Genomic DNA, 27,636 nt, shown 5'->3' on the forward strand with positions numbered 1-27,636 from the left:
AAGCTTTTACGAATGTATACATTGCCAAAAGCACAATATTTATACAAGGTTTTATGGTTAAGACCCCTATCTTTAATTTGTGGATTTCAAAAAAAAAATTATTTTTTCAGTTTGGAAATACAACCTCCCATCTCTTCCACAAAGAAAGATAAATTGTTTTATAATAACACTATTTTATAAAAATGTATATAGCAGCAAGTGGAAATTTCCTTCTGTGTTGCTTTGTCCATCCCTATTGTTAATAAGTCTGATCCATCCTTTCTGTTTCCTTGTTTAAACACATACACACAAGTGGAGAGTGGTAAAGGATTCTGCAGATCCATTTAACGTTACATCATGATAACTTTGTGACAGAATGTCAGAGACATCAAGAAGAATCCCTACCCTCAAATGCTCAAAAGTTCCACGCATGACTGCTGATATTCCACAAGCAGAAGAGAAAGTAATTGTATTTAAGGAAGTTTGAGAAGAGATATTCATGGTGCCATTTAACTTAAATTCAGTCTTAGGAATGAACGTCTGTTCTTGTTGGGAGAAGCTGTGGAGATCCTGAGGGATCGTCAGGAATGGGGTTGGGGGTAGATGATAAAAAACAAGGGCTGGGCATCTGATACCCCCCCCTTACAACACTGGGTAGTGGTGGCCCATTCCCTCAGATACATCTCAGTAACAATGAGTGATTTTTAAACCAAAATATCTTCACAAGCATGCAGACACAAATCAAAAGGCAAAAGAGATATGTGCAGAAAATGAATGGACTCAAGACATTGATAGGAGAGCCAGAATCTTAAACTGAAAAGAAAATGTATTTTTTTTTTTTTTTTTTTTTTTTTTTTTTTTTTGCTGTACGCGGGCCTCTCACTGTTGTGGCCTCTCCCGTTGCGGAGCACAGGCTCCGGACGCGCAGGCTCAGCGGCCATGGCTCACGGGCCCAGCCGCTCCGCGGCATATGGGATCCTCCCAGACCGGGGCACGAACCCGTATCCCCTGCATCGGCAGGCGGACTCTCAACTACTGCGCCACCAGGGAGGCCCAGAAAATGTATTTTATGTTTGGGGAATATTTTATGATTAAAGTCTGTTACAATTCAATAATTTTAAGGACCTATCTTGTCTGACACATGATACATGATAAATATTTTTATTCAATAAATATATAAGGTTGATATTGGCTTAAAATGTCTACCAAGCCTGTTTTGGTGACCACATACACCTATTGAACTGAAAAAATGTGATTAGAACTGATTCACTAAAATATTAATATTTGAATTCAATAGAATTGGGCTTTCTGGCTAGTTCGGATTTATAGTTCAGCAGAAGTCTTTGTTTTCAGGTCTCGTCTTGGCCTGAACAGATCTCCAGAAACAGAAATTTCTCTAGTTTCCCTGTCACTGTGTTGGGACAGTTGGCAATATTAGGCTACAAAGTCATCTGCTACCTTTCTTGGGTATTTCCCTTCAGGAAAAACTTCAAAAGTGATCATATTAAAGTATAAATGAGTATTTGTTGGCAAATGTTTGCATGGCCAGTTGTTTTATGGTTTTTCATTACCGGCTTTTTCTTGGTTGTCACTGTCCAATAATTACTATAGCGTAGTTTATGCTAATGATTGTCACTGATACCATTTCTAATAGTAGCATTTTATACTGTTATTAATGTGAAACCGCACATTTAAAATATTAATGCTTATTATTAAAATAAATATTCTTTCTCCACAAATTTGACTTCTTGCCTTCTGGCTGTTATGTTTTACTCTCCTATTCTTCCCAGCTACTGCCTGCAAACACTACCCTTTAATAAGTATTACTAATGAATCAGAGTCCTTTCTTTCCCAGATAATAAACTGACTCTAAACTGTAGGGTCTGATATCTCCCCTCTGGTTTTTCTCCATTTATTAGATGATGGGTATTCAAAAACTATTTACTATTTACCTAAGCTATTTAGGGGAGGAACTACAAAGGGAACAGGCAGAAGGATCTGGAGCTATACTGGTTTCAGAACCATTTTATAAACATACGTGTTTAGAAGGGTAATCTCTATACCCTGTAGGTTTTACTGAATGTTTATTTACAATTGTATATATATATATATATATATATATATATATATATATATATATATATATATATATATATATATATTATGCTATAATCTTCAGATTCACTCCTGATGACAGTAAGTGTATACTATGCTTTTATCTATTTCTCATTATTCTCACACAGTGGTAAATTCATGGGTGTTTTGTAAATATTTGTCAAATTAAAAAAAAAGTGAAAACTCTAAAGCAGGAGGGTAAATGAGCTTACCAGCTACTGTCTGGGATAAAATATATGAACTGGAAGTATGCACTCACCTGAAATCAGCACATGTTTATAGCACCTGTGCCCCAGGAAAGGAAGAATTAATTACCCATGGTGCTGGCTTGTCAGGACATACCTTCACATTCAGTTTTGGTCAGAAAAGTGCCTGCTCTCCACGGTTTCTGATGAAATCCAGGACAGCACTGATCACAGCTATCACCACATGTGTTATGCTCACATTCACAGCGGGATTTCTAGTCAAAAAATGGGGGAAAAGCATACTTTCAGCATTCTTTGGAACCATAAATGAGGGGCTTCCCCTGAAAGGTAGAATGAAGAGAAAAGAAAACATCAAGACTATGTACCAAATCTAAAACTCCCGTCAGTCTGGGAAGGAAGAGGTGCCAGCCTTGGGAGTGGGTATATTTGATCAACACCAGCTTAGGGAGGGAGATCCAGGCTGGCTCTGGAATCACTGGGCTCAGACGTAGAAGAGAGAAGAGACCCAGCTGGAAGTAGTCTAGAAGACTAGAATCCCTTCTCTGATTCCTGAGATCCACAGGTCTTCTGGGTGGGATATATCCATTTTAAGGATTCCCTCAAAGTACAATTAACATTTGGTGTAGGAAGAGGGGAAAGAGTAGACTCATAGGCATGGAGGGGCATGGATAGCATAGAAATCTAATACCCCAAGCCTGAACCTCCTGTCTGTGTTTTGAGTACAGTCTTATGTCATCACGTGGAACTGGCCCTCCAAAGCTGCCATGTGGTCTCTCAAAGCTTGGGAAATACTGCTCATCAATACCCCTGATAGACAGTGCCCACACTCTGAAGAAAGCAGGACCACAACCTTACCCAGAAAAATATGCCAGGGATTTGAATCTTCCTGAGGAGGTAATACTATGATGCATTAGTCAGAAAACTAATACTATTTGAGAAATACCATTTGCATTATAGTTTTAGTAGGAAAAAACATCTTTACATAGGTAGCTACATTCACAGATCTTACTATTGAATATATTTCTTCCATACACTATAAAGTGCATGATTTTCTTTTTCACCAGTTTATTTATGACTGAGAAAAACAGATGCTCATTCATCTTCATTTTTTTTTTTTTTTTTTTTTTTTTTTTTTTTTTTTTGGTACGCGGGCCTCTCACTGCTGCGGCCTCTCCCGTTGCAGAGCGCAGGCTCAGCAGCCATGGCTCACGGGCCCAGCCACTCTGCAGCATGTGGGATCTTCCCGGACTGGGGCACGAACCCATGTCCCCTGCATCGCCAGGCAGACTCTCAACCACTGCGCCACCAGGGAAGCCCTCATCTTCCTTTTTAGGTTATGTTCATTTAGTCCATTGTCATTAATGAAAAATTCAACCCAAAACCACTCCAGCGTTTTCTGACCTGGTGGTTTCAAGCTCTCTTGAATACTCTCTTCCACCCCACTCCTTCCTGCCCCTGTCCTATCTCAGCCTCCGATTCCATGGTCATTTAGATTTACTTCCACGTACATTTTTCATTTGTTTGCATTAATTTTTTTGATGAAACTTCTTAAAAGAAACAGTCAGGGTGATTGATGACAGGCATTCTCTAAAGCTAAATCATACAGCTGGCTGTCATAGCTAGAAAGGTTTCAAAATATATAGACCAGTTTGGAGCCTTTTTGGAAGAAAACTAATCTGTTTTCTGATACTGTGATGGCTGCCTTCAAAGTCTATCATTCTACCTGCCAGCTCTATTTCACCCTGGCATGGCTTTCTGTTAAGTGGGGGCCTGACACCCATTCACAGCGTCCCTGTCAGCAAAGCTTCTCATGAAGCATGTTACAGTTCAGAGCTTCATTTTACCTAAGCATCCTATAAATATACATACATTTGTCACTGGATCAAGTGGACAAGCCCTGGCATGACCATAGCAGATGCACATCCCTCCAACCGAAATATCCTTGACCGAGTAGTAATACTGCAAAAAAGCAATCCAGAGAGAAATCCTATTAAGACTACTGCAAGGTGAAAGCAACAAAAGGGAACATTCAGTTAAAAACTTGACTTTCTGCTTGTATCCTTAGTTTGAAGCACTAGAGAACAACAGGAGGTTCACAAAAGTATCCAGTAACTCCTCACATTGAAGTCATAGCTCAGGGACACAATGCCTCTAATTTATGTTAGGTGGGCATTTGAGAAATTTCTTTCTTACAGACAGTACAAAGTACTGCACAGTACAAATACTCCATGTTGGAGTATTTATTATTGAGAGCAAATTGTTATGGGGTGGGGGAGCAAGGGCACTTATTCTTCATAAAAGTTGAAAGAAAGAAAACCTCTTTTATTATCATTATAGGAACATCGGTGTTCATGAATCATATGCAGACTGTGTTACTTGATGGATTTGAAAAGAATCAACAAATTTAGGGAAATAGTGCTCATAATAACACATTTCTTCACCATATCAAGAAGAAAATGAAAATTAATTATAAGATTGATTTAACATAAAGTAAGAAGTAAACTAGATGTGAACACTTTTTTTTCATTATTATGTTAAAATATCCATGCAATTACTTTCCTATCTGAGTTAACAGGACTGTTTCTAATTATTTTCATCTACTCAGCTTTTTTTTTTTTTTTTTTGCGGTACGTGGGCCTCTCACTGTTGTGGCCTCTCCCATTGCGGAGCACGGGCTCCGGACACGCAGGCTCAGCGGCCATGGCTCACGGGCCCAGCCACTCCGCGGCATGTGGGACCTTCCCGGACTGGGGCACGAACCCGTGTCCCCTGCATCGGCAGGCGGACTCTCAACCACTGCGCCACCAGGGAAGCCCATACTCAGCTATTTTTAAAAGATTATTTGTAATTACAGAACAGGACTATTTAAAAATTTTACTTAATTTGTATATAGCATTTTATAGTTGTGAAAGTACTTCATATTACCTTGTGGAATCCAAATAACCATCTTATGGTAGATAGTTCTATTATTCCAATTATTTACACTAAAAAAACCCCCCATACATTTAGTGAGAATAAGTAGGTGGACACAAAGTTCCCTGACTACAAATTCCCTTTTCCAATTTACTTCTTTTCTTTACTTCTTTTTAAAATTCTTTTTTTGTTTTTGCTATTTATGTATAGTTTCTTTTATAATATTTTTGTTACTTTATCTTACTTGTTATACTTAGACCTCACACTATTGTAACTTTCAAGGAAGTTAGGTTTAGTTTAAACATAAAAAACTCTGCTTTTCACTAACTTCATCACCTTATAATACAAACAGGGATAGTTGCTCAGAAAGCTGATACAGTAGTTTTGTAGGCATTTTTAAAATTGAGAAATTTGCTTTAAATATAAATGTGCAATGCTTCATTTCTGTGTCATGAAGAGGAGCTAAAATTCAATATCCTATTTTTATATATTTAAATTTATATGTAGTGTTTATAGAACTTGAGTACTTTCAAAAAACATATTTATATGTTGAATTTTACTGCACTATTTTAAAGGCTCATGTACGATGAAGTTATAAATAATACATGTGCACCCTAACCCCTCTCTGCTTTCTTCAAAAGATGATAAAAGGAACACATTTATTTCCATTGATTTTTTTTCTTTTATAGATATACTGTCAGGAAAGATTAAATTTCACTTCAAAATTATTCAATCTTCCTTGGTGTGTATTTTTAAGTCATGCCAAAATTATAATTAAAAATCTTTTTTTTAACAAGTGAAGAATCTAAACAGTGGTGAAAAATAATGATTACTTCTGCATAAGACAATTTACAATATACTGAAATATAAGACAAGGTAAAATTATTTCAGTTTTGAAAATACAGGACACTAAAACATCCAACACGTGTTACATGGGGACAATAAAACTTTAAAAGTTATTTTGCAATGATGGAGAGGTTAGGTGTGAGTAAGTTAAGTAATGAGAAGAGAAAATATGTGAAGGGTTCTCAGGAATTGTGAAAAGTACCACCCTTCAGTATTCAGCCTGCCAGTTCAGCACTTCGGTAATTTGTGGCAACCATCTAACCTTAGTAGGGTCATTCTAGAACAATGCTTTTTCTCACAAACTCAGTTTCTCCCTACAATCCTCTTTTCTCCTCCACTGTTAGCATATATTTGTTCTATGGATTTACTGCTGAATTGACTCTCTTGATAATAGTGTCTTGGCTGTGTAGCAGCATATAAAGGAGGTGAGTAAACTAGTGAATATGGTGAGGCGTGGATAGGAGAAAGAACAGTTATCACTCACAGCAACTTGGGCTGATCATCTATGTCATAATCTCTCAAATTCCTGTTTAACACTGGAAAACAACACTTGTTAGCTCCTACTTTCAATGATCTGTTGAAAGGATGCTATAACCATTTTTTCCTGATATTCAATTCATAAAGGAAAATAAAATAGTATATATAATCACTTTTTTCCTATAGCAGCGCTCTTTTAAACTAGCAGTGTCTTGTGATTCATTAATGAAGCATAAAACTAAATTATTTAATTAGACAAAATGGTCCACAGAACAGTGACATCCACATCACCTGGGAATTTATTAGAATTGCAGTTTCTCAGTTCTGCCCTAGACCTACTGAATCCGAATTTGCATTTCCACATCACCAGCTGATCTATGCACATTAAAGGTTATCAAGATGTCATGTGATGTGTGTGTGTGTGTTTGTGTGTTTGTGTACTGAGTCATGATATAAAATGTATTTCTTAGTGTGGGTTGCAACCCAAAATGTTTCAAAGCCCATTCCCTTCCTGTAGTAAGCCCCCCCTACCAGAAGCCAATTATAATAGTAGTATGGATTACCCAAAGTGTCGAAAAACTAACTTAGGCCTCAAAATTAAGATAATGATCTAGGCATTACAATCTCCATCGTACCAAAGAGGAAATTAAAGTTTAGAAATGTTAAAAAGTTTGATAAATGTTACACATCTAATAAGTGGCAGAGCTTAGATTTAAACAAAGGAAGGTCTGTGGCCTTTCAAAGTCTTTCACTTCTTCACTGAAAAATATCTTTTAAAACTATTTAACAGACAATTAAAACGATGGCTGCAATATCATTCACAAGTTCCAGTATGATTCATTGTAACTTACTCTTCGTGTGACAATGGGGTCAATTTCTCTTGGGTCTTTGTGAGCAAACATCATCAAATCGGCATTCAAGGTGCGGATCCTCTGAAATCTCAGGCGAATATAGCGGGCAGAGGTAAATTCTAGCAGTTCAGGAGACAGATCATCAGCACTCGGTCTCCCATTGATCAAAGAGATGTGAATCTACATAAGGTGGGAAATCATTTGACAATTAAAGTTACTAAAAATTAAATATCTGGTTTTGCTTAATTTTTCTTAGAAAAATAAAGTTAAGTTCCCTTTCTCCCAGTTAGTCAGGCAGATACAGGTTCATATTTACTTACTGGAATGAAGTGAAGTAATTGAGGAATTTTATGAATGCTTTAGTACATATACATGCAATTTATTTGCTTATATTTCAGGTGTGTTTTATATACTGCAATTACCCATATTTCTCTGTTCCAAGGCAGTGCATCTACTTGACTTTCCTAGGATTTCTATAAATTCTTAAGTCAGTCATTCTTTTTCTGAAAATTATTGTGCCCTAACATTATTTAAGACTGTAGTATATAGTGGGAAACCAGAAAACTTGGTATAATAAAGTTACAAAATATCAGACAAAAGCAAGAAACCATCAGGAGCTTAATTTTTTTTATTCTGAACTTGAAAGTATCTAATTATATAGCCTTAATATATGGAGAGCATAAATGGACACATTACAAGAAAAACTACACAAATCTCCAAGCACAGTGAGAAATTTCAATAAGCTGGGTTTTTTGTTGTTGTTGTTTGTTTGTTTTTTAGTAATTGATAGATCAAGAAGGCAAAAAATTTACCAAGGATATAACACATTCTATGAAAAATACACTCTGTGAAAATATTAAAACCTGGACAGGATGGCAATTTTTTCAGGAAAATAATTTAGCACAATTGACATCAGAAGAAATCAAATCTAACCATGCCATTTTCCATGTAAAAAATGGAGAAATGGTCAAGGAATTACCCTCCAAAGGTAATTTGGAGGCATGGGGCCCACATGTTCTAACAGGGATTTCATGAGAGCAGAGAATTCTAATGGGGAATAAACCATTTGATAAAATAAGAAGTACTTCTATCACAGATAAAGGAATTATTTTTCTAATACCTAAAGAACTCCTATAAATCAACAAGAAAAAATACCAATGACACAATAGCAGAAGATGTAAGAGGACTATTCAAAGAAAGGGAAATATAAATGGCTATTAAACTTTTGATAAGATAGTGAACCTCACTCATAACAGAACCATTAATTAAAACAACTCGAAAAACCTTTTCCATTTTTTTCAGGTTGTCAGAATCCTAAAATATTGATAATACTCCCTGATGGCAAGACTCAAGAGGTACAGCAATCCTCACATACTTACAGGTGTGAGTGTAAAATGGCATAGGTCCTTATGAAGGTGAATTAAGCAATGACTGTCAAAATTACAAATGCACAGAATTTTTTACTTAGAAATTCCACTTCTGGGAAATCACCCTACAGATATATATATATATCACTAACTAACATGTAATTAATGAAATGTAAAACTATATTGAATTCCCACCACATTTTTTGGTAATAGCAGAAGACTGGAAACAATCTAATATCCAGCAATGTGAGACTGGTTAAATAAATTATACATCTATACAGTGAATTATATGTACCTTACAAAAGAATAAGGAAACTCTCAATATAATGATAGGAAGAACTACTTTCACTTTTTTGTACTTTGTAAATGCATTATTACCTATGCAATAAATCAAATGAGATTAAAATTGTTAAAGAAACTGAAATTGAGTGGTAAGTTTTGGACTGAACACACACACACACACACACACAGCTTGTGTATGCATACATAGGAGGCTAAGGAGCAAAGGAAACCATAAACAAGATGAACAACAACCCTCAGAATGGGAGAAAATATTTGCAAATGAATCAATGGACAAAGGATTAATCTCCAAAATATACAAACAGCTTATGCAGCTCAATATTTAAAAAATGGGTGGAAGACCTAAATAGACATTTCTCCAGAGAAGATATACAGATTGTCAACAAACACATGAAAGGATGCTCAACATCACTAATCATTAGAGAAAGGCAAATCAAAACTACAGTGAGGTATCACCTCATACCAGTCAGAATGGCCATCATCAAATATTCTACAAACAATAAATGTTGGCGAAGGTGTGGAGAAAAGGGAACCCTCTTGCACTGTTGGTGGGAATATAAATTGATACAGCCACTATGGAGAACAGTATGGAGGTTCTTTAAAAAACTAAAAATAGAATTACCATATGACCCAGCAATCCCACTACTGGGCATATACCCTGAGAAAACCATAATTCAAAGAGTCCTGTACCAAAATGTTCATTGCAGCTCTATTTACAATAGCCAGGAGATGGAAACAACCTAAGTGTCCATCAACAGATAAATGGATAAAGATGTGGCACATATATACAATGGAATATTACTCAGCCATAAAAAGAAACAAAATTGAGTTATTTGTAGTGAGGTGGATGAACCTAGAGTTTGTCATACAGAGTGAAGTAAGTCAGAAAGAGAAAAACAAATACAGTATAGAACACATATATATGGAATCTGAAAAAAAAAAGGTTCTGAAAATCCTAGGGGTAGGACAGGAATAAAGATGCAGACGTAAAGAATGGACTCGAGGACATGGGGAGGGGGAAGGGTAAGCTGGGACGAAGTGAGAGAGTGGCATGGACATATATACACTACCAAATGTAAAACAGATAGCTATTGGGAAGCAGCCACATAGCACAAGGAGATCAGCGTGGTGCTTTGTGACCACCTTGAGGGGTGGGATAGGAAGGGTGGGATAGGGGTGGGATAGGAAGGGTGTGAGGGAGATATAAGAGGGAGGCAATATGGGGATATATGTACACGTATAGCTGATTCACTTTGTTATAAAGCAGAAACTAACACACTATTATAAAGCAATTATCTTCCAATAAAGATGTTAAAAATAAAATAAGAAAAAGAAGAAAGGAGTCCTGTGCTGGGCTGGGAGCTATTAAGGAACACAACAGTCTGTAAGTGCACTGGGAACTGTGACTTGAGGTCACCCACTGGAATTTTCATCCACTTTTGCAAGACAATATATCATTTGTGTTAATTACATTTTTTGACAGGAAAGGCAATGTGTGTCTCCATTCCTAACATTCTGCATTTAGATAATCCCTGAGAGAATTTTACAAACTGACTGCCAATAAACTACTGAGTCACTAGAGGAATAAATACAGCAAACTCTGAGATGAGAAACGAATTCTGATGCCACAAAGAATAGACTCAAAATGCTTCATGATAAAAATATGAAATGTCCCAGCTAATTGAACCTACCTTGGATATTTAGTAAAGAATAAATTCACTTAAATCAACTTTTGAGGATGATAAAATACAAGGTCTCCTAAATTAATAAATCTCCAAATACTGAATAACCTCCCCCCGCGATGTAGAAAATTTTAAGAGTAAGACAGATCTTGTATATTCCACATTTCTGGCATCTAACAGGTGAGCCAGAAATGTGTTTAAAATCAAGTCATCTCTATTACTTAAGAAGGTATCCATTAAACGATTAAGAATGAATAAATAGATGTATGAAGCAATTAAAATGAATTCCCCTTAGAGATTAATTTTGGCATCCAAAAATTCACCAGTGTCCTTGAATTCATGCTAAATTTCTGTCTTATCAAGCTCTTACTCGACTGCTCCTAAAAATGCTATTTGAAGGGAGAAAATCAGACCATGTCTAGAATTAAGTTTTCCAAAAATTATTAAGGTTTATTTGGCGTTAATGCTATGGTGGACTGTATTTGTGCTATACATGGAATCAGTAAGTGCCTCATTTAAACATACAGGAAGTTTAAAAAATGGTGAACATGTTCTCATTTACGTTAATAAACAATATGATAGAGAAAGAAAGCCTTAAGCAAAAGAATACTTCTCACAGCTTTTGTATTTTCATCAAGCTACTCCGCCAAGAGATCTTGTGAGTATAGTTAGTCCCAAGCTGTTTCTGAGACAGAAAACCAGACAGCTGTTTGGCCATGTTTTGTGCAGCTTACTTCCATCATTTTTTTTTCCTTTTTTAAAAAACTCTCCTTCAAAATAAATCATAATATTGGATAAGATATTTCCACTGGAACCTCACTGTGTAATTCCAACTCCACTGGATAGTTTAGCATACTTCCTGATTTCCTGTGGGGTGACAACTGGAGGGTGTCTATCTTCAAAAAGATGAAAAGTATCATTCCTCAAGACCACCACTGTCTTGCTGCGAGGCTGTGGGAAGTCTGTGGCAGTCTAGTGTCTTCTGAAATGACTTCCATTACAGACATGTTAGTGGATACATGTTCATGCTGTCAAAGGAATTTATTCCAACTGAAAATATCAGCCTGATTAACCACCGTTTTTTTTTTGATTTTAAAATTACACTCTTCTTTGAAATTAACTTTCACAGATAAATAAAGGGGAAAAAAAAAAAACCTCATGAGAGATCATCTCTTTTTACGACCAAATGACTAAATCAATATTACACTCTACCCATCCAAATAAATTATTTTTATTAGTGTAAGGGTATTATATAAATCATGTTTCCCTTGCAGAAGGATAAGATTTGAGGGCCTCTATGGCATTTTTACTTTGATAATTAGAAAATAATTTGAAGACATTTTATGCAGCAAATAATCAAAATTCTAGTATGGATAATGGCCCCTTATTATTATGTTTTTCTATTTATATTACTACATTTGCTTTAGATTACTGGAAAAGCTATATTCCTAACAGCCTCCTCAATGATAGAAGTTTACTGAGCAGATGGATGGGATGGATGGGAGAATGAAGGTTACTTAAGGATCATTAATAAGGATAAGAAACTTTGAAATGAGTAGTGGAAGTGGATGGAGTTGACAACTTGACGAACATTTTAAAATCCCCTTTATGGGTCTCTAAATGTGTCAATGAAATTGGTCTAACAATTTGAAAGTAAGGTGACACCAGGAGATAGAACAATAATTTTCATATGTATAGGATGAGATCAGCTATCTATAGGTGTGGTCAAAGAACATGTATGTAAATGAGTGGTTGAGACTTGTGGAACCTCTTAAATTTAATCATGATTAATGTGATATTAATTCAGAGAGGGAGAATAAGATCACAACGATAACTTTGAAAAATGAACTTAATCACTTGTATTTTACCCAGCATGGGGAAAAAAAGAAAAAGAAAGAAAGCATACGTTTGGAGAAAGGGGGTGATCTGTATGAAGCTTAGGAAAAGGTGACAGTGCAACAATTTGCCACTGTGTTTCTAGCACAGCACAAACAAAGGCTCTGACTCTGGCTCTGGGTGGTCGACAGGAGCCTCTAAATGATCAGTTTTCAGTCTCCACCATACTTGATCTATTAACAGCATTTGAAACAATTGATTACTCCATAGATTTCCAGGACACCACACTGTCTTTGTTTGCCTCCAGCGACCCATTCCCAATCTCTCTCTCTACTTACTACCTTCTCTCCTCCCTAAATTTCTAATATTGGAGTACCACGGTGCCCAGTCCTTGGCCTTGTCTTCTGTTCTATCCACACTCAGCGATCCCACCAAAGCTCGCAGGTTTAAATACCATCTATACTGATGCCTCCCACACTTATATATCCAGGCTTGATCTCTCCTAAGGTCCAGATGCAGAATCCAACTGCCTTCTTGATCCATTTATGTGACTAATAGGTACCTCAAACCTATGTCTCAAACTGAGCTCCCTTTCTTCACCCCCAGTGTTCCCAATCTCATTAAATAATTTTATCCTTTCAATTACCCAGGACCAACAACTTGGAGTCATGCTTGCCTACTCTTGTTTTCCTTCTTCCTACATCCAACTTTTCTGCAAATCTTGTTGGCTTTACCTTCAAAATATATCCAGCATCCAAACACTTCTCACCACCTCTACTAAAACCATCTTGGTCCAAGAGCTTTCATCATCTCGTGCCTGTGCACAGCAATAAGGATCTGAACAGGTCTTCCTGCTACAACTCTCACCTCCTTAGGGTCTATTTGCAACATAGCAGTTGTTGTTTTGTTTTTGTTTCTTAAGTTTTTAGTAAATGTTTCCATCAATTTATTCTCTGTATGCCTTAAAAACAAAAATCATAACTTTAATATTAATAATTTAAAATATTATGGACCAAACAAAGCCAACTCTCACTCATGCTGCAAGTTGGTTGGTGTTTTCTTTACTTCTGTTCGCCAGATGATCTTCAATAATTTCTCCCAAGTGACTCCTCTTCAATAGGTTACATGCAAGCAGTAAAAGCTGGCCATCAACTTTATGAAAATAGTGTAAACCATAGCAAAAGAGGTCCATTCCCGTCTCAAACCCCATACCATAATCACATTCATCATTAGAAAACTATACAAAAGTCATTATTTCCTGAAGGTGAGCAAAAGCTTTTATTCTATCCTCATAATTTGGTGCCTCAAAAACTGGCTTGCAAATTTTGTCAAGGACAGCACATTTCAGGGAGCTCTCTAAATATTCCTTGAAAAATATAACTCTGGTCATGTCATGCTTTTCCTTAAGACCTTTCAATGCTTCTCTATTGCACTACCAATAAAAGCCAAAATTTTTACAATGAATTATGAGATCCTATACTATCTGCAATGTCACCACCCCACTCCTACCCCTTAATACTGCCAAAGGAGAAAACAATGACTTTTTCGAGCTCCTTTCCTACTTTCTCCCTCATCCACACTGCTCCAGCCAGGCTGCCATCTTTGTTTGGGCATGTGAGAAAGAATCTTACCTCAGGGCTTTTAAACTTGGGATCCCTTGCCTGGAATGTTATTCTCCCAGATATTACAATGCTCACTTTCTCATTTCTTTCAAACCTTGCTTAGACGAGGCCTTCTCAATGAGCCCTTCCATGACTATCTAATTACAGTGTGAACTTCATCCTGACACTCACAATTTCCTCTATTTCCTTCATTTTTCTCCACGGTACTTTTATTCTAACATACCATGAATATGATTTATTTGCTTTGTTGATTATTCCTCTTCACTCTCTAGAACATAAATCCCAAGGGTTCAGGGATTTTTTATCTTTTTTGTTAACTAACATAATCCCCAGAAAACAGGATAATATCTAAAAATAACTGAATGCTAAGTAAAAATTTTTGAATAAAGAAACTCATATAAATTCTAAATATTTAGCATATTCAACTAGCTTCCTACCTGTAAAGCAATTTCACAGAATAATTAATCAGATTTTTCTGTTATTATATGAGTAAATCTTTGAGTACGGTATTTCCAGAGAATGAAATTAAAGTCAGTAATCCTTCATATCACTTTCTACCAAAGCATTTTGGGTTAAGTTGATTTACAGAAAATTAGGCATTAACAGTTGATCCACAATTTCCTTATATCTAGGTCTCCTACATTTTTTAATATTAGTTAAACATTAATTAACTTTAAGTTTCATTTTGACAGGCTATTTTCAGCTGATAAGGACATAGAAATGTCATAAGACATTGTATTTCAACTTAAGAACTATTCAACTTAATTTCAACCAGAGCAAAGTGAACCTTACCCATTGGTTAGTTCCTTCAATCATATTCTGACTATTTCATAATCCAACCAATAAATGGGATGTGCTATTAGTCACACAAGAGTCCATGACAACACAATAGAGTATATTTAAATTATAGAGTATATTCCTTAAACTCTATGGGCATGCAATAACTATTGATAAAGTTAATTAACAATTACAGAGTACATTGCTTCTACAAGAAAAGTTTTTACTAAATGTATTATCATCTTTATGGATTGTCATTAGTTTTATTATATGTAACTGAATAATTATTGAAAAATAACCTTCCTTACCTTATCAGAAAAGTTTCACTGTAGCTTTAAAAACCTTTCCAAATCAATGCAATATTTTTAAAGTCTTAAAAATATGAAAATACATGAATATATGAAAATTAATTCATGGGTAATAAAAATACACTAGATAAATAATAAAAGTTACCTAATATGTCATTTATAATACAAGTTGATAAAATATTTCAACATTTCAGACTAGAGATTTCCCTATCAAGAAATGTTAGGTTCTTAATGAGAAAGTGGGGTATTATAAAATGAATCTTTTTCTAGTCCGTTATTTCCAGTTATATCAGGCACAGTTTATTGAAGTCTTCTTTTCATTTTCCTTTTCCTCATATTTGGTTATTTCCTCCAACTAATGACTGTTGTTTTATGATTATTTTTATTAATTCAAATACTGTTCATTTGGGGCTTCCCTGGTGGTGCAGTGGTTGAGAGTCTGCCTGCCAATGCAGGGAACATGGGTTTGTGCCCCAGTCCGGGAAGATCCCACATGCTGAGGAGTGGCTGGGCCCATGAGCCATGGCCGCTGAGCCTGTGCGTCTGGAGCTTGTGCTCCTCAATGGGAGAGGCCACAGCAGTGAGAGGCCCACGTACCACACACACACAAAAAAATACTGTTCATTTGTACATCCAGAAAATGAAATACTCTGAGGGCTTAAAACACATGCTTACAAAGCTTTATCTCTAGACTACCTCTTCATGCTTCAATATTTCTCATTCATTCATTTAGTCAGTCAGTCTCTCATTCATTCAAAAATATTTATTTGATGCTTACTACATTCCAGGTCACTGAATCATTTTCACTTTCCCTTCTGTATCATGATCTATCTCATCTTTGGGCCTTTTGCCAAACATGTTTTATGTCTCCCTACTGCTCCCATTAGCACAGAAATACTTTATACCTTTCAGGTCTCAGCTAAGATGTCAATTCCTTCCTTCCATGAACACTTCCATGTCCTGTCTAGGAGCTCTTCCTATGAATTCTCTGAGCTCCACTGTGATCACTGCCTATTTACTTGCTTGTATCTGCTACTAGACTGTAAGCTCAATGAGAGTAGGAACTTTGTCTTATTTACAGCATAGTCTTTTTTTTTTTTTTTGGCGGTACGCGGGCCTCTCACTGTTGCAGCTCCTCCCGCTGCAGAGCACAGGCTCTGGACACACAGGCTCAGCGGCCATGGCTCACAGGCCCAGCCGCTCTGCAGCATGCGGGATCTTCCCGGACTGGGGCACGAACCCGTGTCCCTTGCATCGGCAGGCGGACTCTCAACCACTACACCACCAGGGAAGCCCTACAGTATAGTCTTAGTGATTAATATAGTGAGTAGCATATAGTTGATTCAATAATTATTTGTTGAATGAGTAAATCATTAACAGTGCCCAAATATTATAGACTGTGATAGAATTTCCAATGAATTAACTCTTTCTTCAAACATTCACAATTTTTGAATTGTGTATGTCATTTAAATTTTGACTTTGTATATATTTCACCTATATTTTTAACTGCATTTATTAGATGTACATCAAGAATTTTAGCATAAATTTTATTTGACATAATTCAATAAATCTCACTAGAGGTGTAATAATTCAAGTACCTAAAAAACATTACAGGTGGATTCCTGTTGCCCCAACATTTGGATAAATCATCCAAAAATTATTTAAGTCACTAATAGAGCCATTTTCAAATATAAAAATAATGCAATATACTTGTATATCCTTAGGTGCCTCAGTATTCCTACTTAACAGAACTGGAAAGATTTTCTTTTCATGCAGAGTGTAGTTTACTGAATTATCTTGGAAAGTCCTTAATAAACATCACACTATCATCAGAAGTTTATAAGCCCAACCAAAACAACTATACTTCCATGGTTGATGACTACTGTGCTGCTGGAAAAATAATATTTTAACATATAAAATGTCAAAGATTGTGAATGACATTAACTTCCTTAACTAATCTATTCCAAGAATATAAGGAAATGTCAGCTTAATGAACTATTTAATAAATATGACTGTATCACTGACACCTGTACCCTGAGCTTAGTCTTAACAGGTCTTTCAGACTCCCATAAAATATCTCCTTTCTGACACCTACTTGGCTCCAATTGTCCCTGAAACTTAGACTGCTTTCCTCCTGTTCTTTAGAATTACAATTCTGGAATTTGTTATTCCTGGATGAAAACTTTTCCTTCCATGAAATATTTACACAGATTCATCACTGTCAAAGCAATGGTCATTAATAAACTACAGTAGAGTAAGAAAATCAGTTTTCTTCAATGAGTACCTGTCATCTTATGTTTTTATTTTTCTCCTCTCTTAGTGAAACTAGTTAAAATATTGTGCTCCAAAGGTTGTGTAGCTTCTCTCTTGGTCAAAGAAGAGAACCCCTCTCTCTCTCTCTGTCTCTAACTCTCTGTATCAGAGTTATTCAGAGTTATTTATTTTTTGTACAAATACCAGATTTCATGTGGCAGTGCTTTTTAAATCCTATGGAATTAACATACAGAAAAGCTAAGTGGTTTGGAAAGATTAAAAATAGAAGTAAAGTCTTAGCTGCTTTAGGAGTTCCAATTTTCTCAAAGTTTCAAAATTGGTATGGTCCTTCTTTCAAAAAGCTTCTGGTGGTGTTCTTGCTTTGTACAAGTCAAAGCAATCCAGCAAAGCATTTAATTCTAAGCCCTTTGCTCTTAGATTAGTTTCATCTGAAACATGTCCAGATGAGTGACATGTAATCCATCATAATTGAATAGAAGAGCCCACTGGTCATGAAGTATGAAAGAAACAATGACAATTAAGTTCCTGAAATTTTCAAAAAAAGGAAATAATTATTAAATGTAAATATCTTTTTTCCCTCAAAAAGGACCTTGACACATGACCTCATTTTACATCTATCTAAAAATTTATAATTATTTTCAAATAATAATTTTAAAAGTACTCCAAGTTGTGAATTTTTCATTTATTGTTTGTGTTTTTCTTCCTCCCATTAAAGTATACAATATTTGCATGGATCAAAGAAGAGTTGTCAAAATAGGTTTTCTCAATCTCTTTTGGGACCATCTCATTTAAATTTTATCAAATGCAGGTGTCATTACTAAATATTTGTGCTGTCCAGCTAAGACTATATAGGGATATAGACATCATCTGAAATTCACAGCAAGAAAAGAATCTAAGAGGAGTCGCTTCAGAGCAGACCATGAAGGAAAAATCACCAGAAGAAAAATTCTTTCAACTCTCCTCAAACATTTCCATTGCTCCAAATTTTGTTCTGGGTGTGTCTCAACCAGAGATAGATTAAGAGAATAAATCATTAGTTACCTAGTCCAACCTCATAGCTATTTCAGAAATTTATCTGCAATATACCAGAGTTTACTCATAAAAACGATAGTGATTATGATTCTGTACTTACTGGATAGCAGACACTCTTGCATATAATCTCTGTGTACTAACTCAAATAGTATTAACTCACTTAATGCTTAAAACAACCTCATGAAATTGGTGCAATTATTATCTCCTTTTTTAAGAAGAGAAAATAGACATTGAAATTTTAACAAGGATGGCTAACTTTGTATAGCCAAGATGTGTTCTGATTCTAGTCTGACTTCTTTGGCTGAGTTCCTCAGCTCACCATTTCACTACCTCAAAGAATAGGGGTTTAGTCAGCTTTTGTTGAATGAATAATAGCTGGTTATCTAGGCTCTATTTGAAGACTTCTAGCAACATTAAGCTCACCACTGGTGAGACAATCTTCTCCATACATGCTCTCCATTATTTATTTGCCTTACTTCCATTCCAAACTGGTCTGTGACTGACACCAGTATTTTAACTTCATTTTCTCTCTATTATCCTGCTCTTGCTCCTCTGGAATTATCTAGCTTGTTCAATTTCCCCACCTCTTGGTTTTTCTTCATGAATTTGTGTCAGGTTTATCCCACTAGCTTTATCTGTTCTAGACTTCCTCGGGTAAACTGTTTACCATGCCCCAGGTCACCACTCAGGACCCACCCCCAGGTCAGATGGTGTCCAGGTCTCCTGCAAAGGGGCAAGAATGAAGTATATTAAAGCACAGAGGATCACTAAGGCAAGGGATAGCCTCAGACCTCATCAACGTCTCCTGGCATTGATTCATATCAGTAGAGAACCTCCTGGTAAATGGAAGCAAAGCTCTACATTAATCAAAATCAGAACCAGAACCTGTCCAAGAATTGAAGGCTAAAGAACCAATTGTTCTGAAAAGAACCCACCCCTAAGGTCTTACTAACATCATAATAAATGAAATTAGTTATGACAGGTTTAGTACTTAAGCATTTTAGTAAGTGAAAACCACACGCTTGTATGCAAAAAAATTAATTTAAACTTTATGGCAAATTCTACTAAGTAGGAAGTACTAAAATCTCAAGTTATAGAGGGAAGGGGAAAATAATGTGCTAATACCAAAAATAAATATCTGTGAAACTAACATGCTCTTCCTTATTGTGGAGAGCTGTTAGAGACAGTTCCGAATAGAAAAAAAGCAACTGAGGGTACAATGACCTACATTAGTAGGATAGAACAATCAGTACACTTGAAAGGCATTTAATAACAACACAAAGGAAAACTTAAGCAACATTTTCCTGTTTTGTTTTCAGTCCCTGTGTGGGAACACTTGTTTAAAATTAAAATAAAATCTTGGAGCAAGAGGTCTAAATGCAGTGCCAGATCCTGTGTCATTCCATTGGAACAAAACCTAGATGTGTACTTGAAAAAGAAATGCAGTCTCTCATTCTCATTCTCTGACTCAAGAGTTCCTCAGAGAGAAGGGTGTGTGTATGTGTGTGTGTGTGTCTGTTGCAAATATTTAAATGAAAGCTATAAAAACACATTAATTTGATTTTTCTCATTTATATAGAATAGCGTTTGGGGATGGTCATTGGCAATCTCAACTAATTTAACATTCAGAAATGTTCAACTTCAAACGACATGTCAGAGATTTTAAATGATCGAGACATACTAATATATCCTTAGAGAGGGGTCTGAACATAGCACAAGGTCCTCAAGATTGAGCATGCCCTCTAGGCTTGGTGTATTTCTGATATCCCTGACCTATGTGTGTGCAAGTTGACTGCCGTGTCCCCCACCCTCTGATATGTGTCCCCCGACTGCCTTCTTGCACCAATACAAGGACAGGCTCATTCTTTGAATGTTCCCTTCTTTTCCCACCTTTCTCTCTCTTCTTTTTTTGCTTTCACATTATTAATTTTTTGGTGTCTTCTTCCTATCTTTTCTTATTCTCCACTCACCTCTTATGGTTTTTATTCTTGCCCTGCTTCATTTTATTTCATCTTTAGAGTGAAACTGTCCATCCACAGTTGATCAAGTTTCTATGCTTTCAAGTGAAAACATGTGTTAAATTACTTTAAATATGGCCTCTAGCCTAGCTTTGTAAGAAGAAACTGCAGGTTTTACCTCTTTAATCCTAAGATTTTTCATTGCACAGAGTAAAAACAATTAATAAAATAAGTTGGTGTTTTTGTGGAACAAAATTTTATACTTAGATAACTGAGGGCTTTTTATTTCAGTGGGCTTGTAAATCTGAGTACCGATGAGTCTGTATGTAAGACTACAAAAATGTTTGTACATATATGCTTTTCTAATTTGGGCTAATACTGTTTCTGGTGCTTTGTATGATAGTATGTGTGGATGTGTGTTGTGTGTGTTCAGATAGTTAATGACAGTTGAAGACCATATATGTTGAAGCAGACTGCTTGGGATCAAAGTCTGGCTCTGCCACTTACTACTTGTGTGAATTTAGGCAACTGACTTAATATCTCTGTGCCTCAGTTTACTCTGTAAAAGGCAAGTAATAATAATAATACCTACTTATTATGCTGCTGCTAGATTAAAAAAGATCATTCGGGCCTCCCTGGTGGCGCAGTAGTTGAGAGTCTGCCTGCCGATGCAGGGGATACGGGTTCGTGCCCCGGTCTGGGAGGATCCCATATGCCGCGGAGCGGCTGGGCCCGTGAGCCATGGCCGCTGGGCCTGCGCATCCGGAGCCTGTGCTCCGCAATGGGAGAGGCCACAACAGTGAGAGGCCCGCATACCGCAAAAAAAAAAAAAAAAAGATCATTCATGCAACCTGAATAGAAAATGCCTGGCATACAGGAAAAACTAAGTGCTAATTGTTGTTACTCTTGAAAGAGTAAGAAAACTAACACAAACAGTTGTATGTCTCTTTGCTAAGCAGAATATGCTGTCTTCTTTACCTATCAGCAACCTGGGCAGCCTCAGAACAGTGGAAGTAGTAGTGATAAAGTTCCCACTCACAATGGAGAGGTGAATCTGGAAATACTAAGATTGTTGAACTTCAACGGGAGATTATGTGTCAAGAAGAAAGAGCAGGACCTCTTCCTGCATTTTGCCTCCTTGTTCATATCCAACTTCACACAAGAATTAAGAGAAAGAATGATCAGAGGACTTTCTAGCTCAAACCCCCTCCAGCTCCATGCTGGGACTGTTGCTTTGGAGATGGCTTATATTCCCATCCCCTGACATGACAACCTTTGGGCCTGAGGACAGAGTAGGTGACCAAGTGCCAACACATGGACTACAGGAAGAGGAGGCTGTAGAATTACCAACATCTGGGCAATAGTTTGTGAGAAGAGAAAGATGAAAAGGAAAAGGATCTGTCACAGGAAGGGACTCTCTATAAATGTGCAGTCATACTTAAAATTTCGTTGGAGTCACCAGGTTTGCAACTGATGTGCACAGATGACTAGATACCACTGGAAAATATCAAGGTTTTAAGGAAGTTTTTCATATAAGAGGTTAGGTGTTAATTTTATATGCTTTATTGAACAATAAGAACAAATATGATCCATGTCAACAGTAGCCTAAGTTCAGGTTCTTACCATTATTCTGTACAGAATTGGACCATAATCATTTATTTACTAGGTTTATAAGACATTGGCTCCTTGCACCCCTGACATCTGTACAGCACCAACAGATCTCTAGTCCCTTCAAAGAAACAGAATGCGCCAAGGGACCTCTCCTCCCACACAAACAGAAGATGAAGTTTTCTGTAGATTCACCGAGTACACAGTGTTCTTGTTCCTTTGCTGGACTCACACTAATAACTGACCACAGGAAGCTGCAGGGCCATGCCCTCAAAGAAGCTCAAATACAGCTCGTGTTGTGGTTAGCTGGTGGGGGTGGGGGGGTGCTGAAATTCAGGGTCTCATTTTCTGCAGGAACCCATGCAGAATAGCGAATATTCAGAAACATTCAAACTTGAGAAAGATGAATAAACGGCTGATTCGAGGTCACTGATCATTATCCTGTTATTTGTTTAAAGTGGATTTTGTTTTGCAACACTCCCTTTTCTCTCTCCTCTGACAAACATGGTGTGAATGAAAGGTAAAGGGAATAAAAAATTTAATCAATCATCTAGGCGCCAGGGCTGAATTGCTTTCTGTTACACATTTGCTGCCAAGTTCACAGAATCAGGTTTGTTTTTAATTATTTGTAATATGCTTTCCTAAAAGAATTTATAATAGGCTGTTTAGGCCCTGTCCCCCTTTCTATTAATGATAAAAATACAACTGTTCCTCCTTAGCAAAAAAAAGGAGTTAAATTAAGAAAACTGTTATGAATGTCACTGTTGGGCTTAAGAATTTTTTTGTTTGTTTGTTTCTCCAATGAGAAATGGCAACCAGACTGTTTCATTTATTTTTTCCTCTTACTATGTTTATTTCCAAAATAAAAAGCAACGATTAATCTTTTTTGAGATAGTTTATATAATAATACCTATAAAATATTTAAAATAAGCATATGTCATGATTGTCTATTGATATGTTGCTTCTGTAGTTCTAACAGCTGTGAACTTCATTCCTTGAAATAAAAGTACACTGAAAATCCAGTGAATATTCACTGACCAGAATGCAATGCTTCCAGTCTCTCCATTTCCAAAATTACCCTTTCTCTCTCATCACAGACTTCCCTGTATCTTTTCTCTAGGCCTCCTGTATCCTGACACTATCAGCATCCCTGCCATCTTCTGTCTGATCAAGTGCTTATTAAAGACAGACTCATTAATAGGAGATGTCATTCCTTATTAGTTGCCTAGGTATGGCAGTCTTTTGAGAGACACAAGTAAGAATCTATGAAATCCTATTTATAGGCATCCCGTTGGGCTGATTACCTATGTGGAAAGATGATGTACAGACTTTTCTTATCCCAGTCATGTCACTCCATTGCCCAGGCCCAGGGATCACAACGGCCATGCTCCAAAGCCCACCTTTATTCACAATGAACTAGAGCTGGTTTTGAAAAAATATGGGGCCTATGACTGCATAGTATGGACTGGGGTTTATTTGTAGATTTTTCTGAAAATCTGATCAGTATTCATTCCTTTCTCTCCTGATAATCCACCTTCTTTTCTGTTTCTCTTTCTTCTCTATTATAATTAAGCTCTTTCACTGGTTTATCTCACGACCTTTCCATCCTCCAGTAATTTACTTTAGTAGAAATAGTCCTTCCTCTTAACTGCTGCATCTATACCCCAGCTTCTTTAAAGTCCCTTTACTGGGTCTCAAAAGTATGTCATATTTTAAATAAAATTGAACTAATTTTCAATTTTAATTTACTGCCTTGTTTTTACCTGAATCTCTTCCTGCACAATTATAAATCCCTATTTTCCTACCAGTAGTATATTTAAGAAATGATGGCACCAACAAAGAGAAAGGAAAACATTCTCTTATAAATATCATTATCAATTTATACAATGTCTACAGAAGTGCCCATATACCACCAGCAATATCATTTCTTCTTCAAATAAAAATACAATATGTACGTAGGTCAACAAACTAGTGAATACTTTTAAAATAAGTATTCCAGAGTTCATACATTCAAATGAATGTTGCTCTTTCAAAATACCTATTTCGGAGTGTTCTATTTATGACAATAGTGATTTCTCCTTAATCATTTTAATAGTCCTTGTGTTTTTCTTTATTCCTGAAATTTTTCTTTAAGTGGTAGGAGGAAGACTATTTCAAAAACAAAGGTTATTGGGGAAAAGAAAAATAAGTCACAAAAATTAAAGGTCAGGATAGAAATTAAAAATTAAAATTTGAAATAGAGAAAGGTACACCTAGCAAAGCCTATTCACATTTTTCATCCACCACCCAGAATTGCAGGGCTCCTTACAGCTCTGGCATTCCTAAAGACTTAACAACAAAGGCTGTTGGGAAATATTAAACATTTAAGAAAGAAACTGGCAACTAAAGATAGTTTACTTGAGAAATCTTTTCACTTGTCAAATCAAATACTTGTAGCCCATTGAAGACAAATAATCATTCATGATGGAAAGGATTTTACTATGTCAATGACCCTTATAAAAAAAAAACTTAAAAGAAGAGTTAAAAGAAGAAAACCTGACAAAAATGTACACTATGCTTGAACCTTAAATGTAATTTATAATTCTGCCTGCTGCTGTTTTCAGTCATTAATATCATTAAAACACAACAGGTAAAATTAATTTCAACACATTATCATTTTAGTGTAAATTCTTTTATAAAATAATATACCTTATCTTTATACATCATTGGATGGATTATGTTAATAGTGTTTTTCTCTTTAACTCTGAGAAGAAAACAAACAATTATGGGTCATCTAAAATGTCCTTCCAGCTTGTAGAATGAGTTGTGTTTGTATTTCAATGAACATCTGTTTGACAAATTGTAACGCTATTTATGATTTATCATTTCCATGACACCAAATATCAAGGTAGTGATAAACACTGATGACTAACAATATTTTTCTGTTTCACCCAGATGTTTGGAATCACCAAACTTAGTTTAACAAAAAAAAAAATTTCTTGAATTCTGGCACATTATGGTGGAGGGGAACTAATATGAATGACGTGGCGGGTGCTTTTTTTTTTTCTCAATATGTAAAATTTGACTGGCAAGGCTTGTAAGACACAGAAATGAAATTGTACTTAAAAATAAATGTCTTGGGGCTTCCCTGGTGGCATAGTGGTTAAGAATCCGCCTGCCAATGCAGGGGACACGTGTTCGAGACCTGGTCTGGGAAGATCTCGCATGCCGCAGAGCAACTAAGCCTGTGCGCCACAACTAGTGAACCTGAGCTCTGGAGGCCGTGAGCCACAACTGATGAACCCATGCACCACAACTACTGAAGCCCGCACGCCTAGAGCCCGTGCTCCACAAGAGAAGCCACCGCAATGAGAAGCCTGCACACCTCAACGAAGAATAGCCCGGCTCGCCGTGACTAGAGAAAGCCCGTGCACAGCAATGAAGACCCAACACAGCCCAAAATAAATTTAAATAAATAAATAAATAAATGCTTTTCAAAGTTTTACCAATGCAGCCAAAAGCCAGAATGACAAAATAATTAAATAATTTATATCATAAAAATTTTTCAAAGCAAGTCTCTAGATTCAGAATTTATCCTTTAGATCTTATTTTAAGAATGTACCATTGTGAGACATCTTAGAATATATGGCATATAAGATCTGATATGACAATTTGGAATATGGAGCTTGAAGGACATAAAACAGTATACACTAGTTTGTTTGCTTTTGTTTCATGTATAGCAACGCTTGGGCTTTTCCACACCTTTCCTGGAAAACCCTAATCAAGTTCTCCTTTATAAGCCTGGAGCCCCTTCCCCTGATATTGTTTTTTTAATAATAAATAACATTTTAGTTTTAATAGTAATCAAATGGAATTAGCAAATAGTCCATTGTTTATTATATAAATCACACCAAGGTCTGAGTGCACATCGCCCAAAAGATTATTTTTACATCCTGCAACAAAGAGAATATGTAATGCTTGCAATATTCCTGTGAGAAAACTCTCTGTCCCAAACTGTGTGTTTGCTCTTTATTTTTGCTGGTTCTACCTCATCTCTCTGACCTCTAAAGGTGGAAATGCCTCAGGGCTCAGTTCTAGAGCTGTTTCTCTTCTTGGTCTTCATGTATTTCCTGGGTGATCTCGTGCAGTCTTACAGCTTTAAATCCTCAAATTCAGACATTTCGGCAGTATTTCTCATCTGAACTCTAGAATACTATTGAATATATACTGCCTATTCAATCTTGCCATAATGTCTAATAGACATTTCAAGTTTAACATACTCAAAACTGAACGCCTGTTCCTCCTCATCAAAACTTGCTATACCCACAGTCCTCCCTAACTCGCTTAACTGCAACTCAGCCCTTCCAGTCGCTCATGCCCAAAACTGTAGACTCATCCTTTACTCATCTCACTCTCTCACACCTAATGGAAAACCCATTTACCCCCTGGAGTACCACAAAAGTCTCTTGACTGCTCTCCTGCTTCCACCCTCCCCCTCATGTGTTAACCAACCCAACATAGCTGGGGAGAGGGGGAGAAGGACAGGAATGGGGAATGACTGTTGATGTGTATTAGGTTTCTTTTTTTTTTTTTTTTTTTTTGAGGTATGTGGGCCTCTCATTGTTGTGGTCTCTCCCGTTGCGAAGCACAGGCTCCGGACGCGCAGGCTCAGCAGCCATGGCTCACGGGCCCAGCCGCTCCGCGGGATGTGGGATCTTCCCGGACTGGGGCACGAACCCGTGTCCCCTGCATCGGCAGGCGGACTCTCAACCACTGCGCCACCAGGGAAGCCCTAGGCATAAGCTTTTAAATCTCAACTATTAACCAAAATATAACTATTATTTCAAGAAAACACCACATGAATTGGAAGGTTTTAAGTTGCAGTAATTTAAAAACGGGCATTTATATGCTGATTTTAACATTTAAGTTTATCTCTTTTAATTCTCAGGGTTAGGAAGGAATTACCATGTTCCTCATTTTTGCAGATGAAGAAACAGGCTCAGAGAGGTTACAGAACTTGCCCAAGAGCAAACAGGTTGGAAGTGACAGAGCTGGGACAGTCTGACAGTAAATGTGTGTGTGGTGGGGCTGTGTGGGTGAGCTGGAGCAGGTAACCCAAGCTGAACGCACCTGCCACAGACAAATCCTCTGCACAACTCCTGTCCTGCAAATCCAGAGATCGTTCAACACCCACAAAAACACAAGTTACAAATGTTCACATAAGCACCACTTTGGAAAAATCAGGCTGTAAACCTCATATATGAATTTGCTTTCCAACGTTCTGTCTAGTGCTACTGGGCCTCCCAAAGATTTCCAAAGGCATGAAGCAAAGAATAGCATGAAGGCATTCTGAGTCCCATTTTCTTGCATTTTCACTTTGGACCACAAGTATTAATAAGGATGTGCTTGCAATAATGAGCACATTTTCCCACTGAAGCACCAGGGAATGAAATCCCGTTGCCTAGGGAAACACAGAAGTCTGTATTGGTACGACCTCAGGAAGGAA

The 27,636-nt window shown here is 36.7% G+C and overlaps 1 protein-coding gene across 1 annotated transcript in view; it reads right to left on the minus strand.

The window, feature by feature from the left end:
- Window positions 1–27,636, minus strand: part of LAMA2 (laminin subunit alpha 2) — a 614,367-nt gene that overhangs the window by 344,182 nt on the left and 242,549 nt on the right. Inside the window, exons 5-7 of the mRNA XM_060114490.1 lie at window positions 7,388–7,567; window positions 4,170–4,259; window positions 2,437–2,554 (exon numbers count right to left, since the gene is read on the minus strand). Coding sequence (XP_059970473.1) covers window positions 2,437–2,554; window positions 4,170–4,259; window positions 7,388–7,567 — 388 coding nt within the window. The remainder of the gene's footprint in view (window positions 1–2,436; window positions 2,555–4,169; window positions 4,260–7,387; window positions 7,568–27,636) is intronic.

Source organism: Mesoplodon densirostris, chromosome 12 (genome assembly GCF_025265405.1).
Source record: "Mesoplodon densirostris isolate mMesDen1 chromosome 12, mMesDen1 primary haplotype, whole genome shotgun sequence".
NCBI lineage: Eukaryota > Metazoa > Chordata > Mammalia > Artiodactyla > Ziphiidae > Mesoplodon > Mesoplodon densirostris.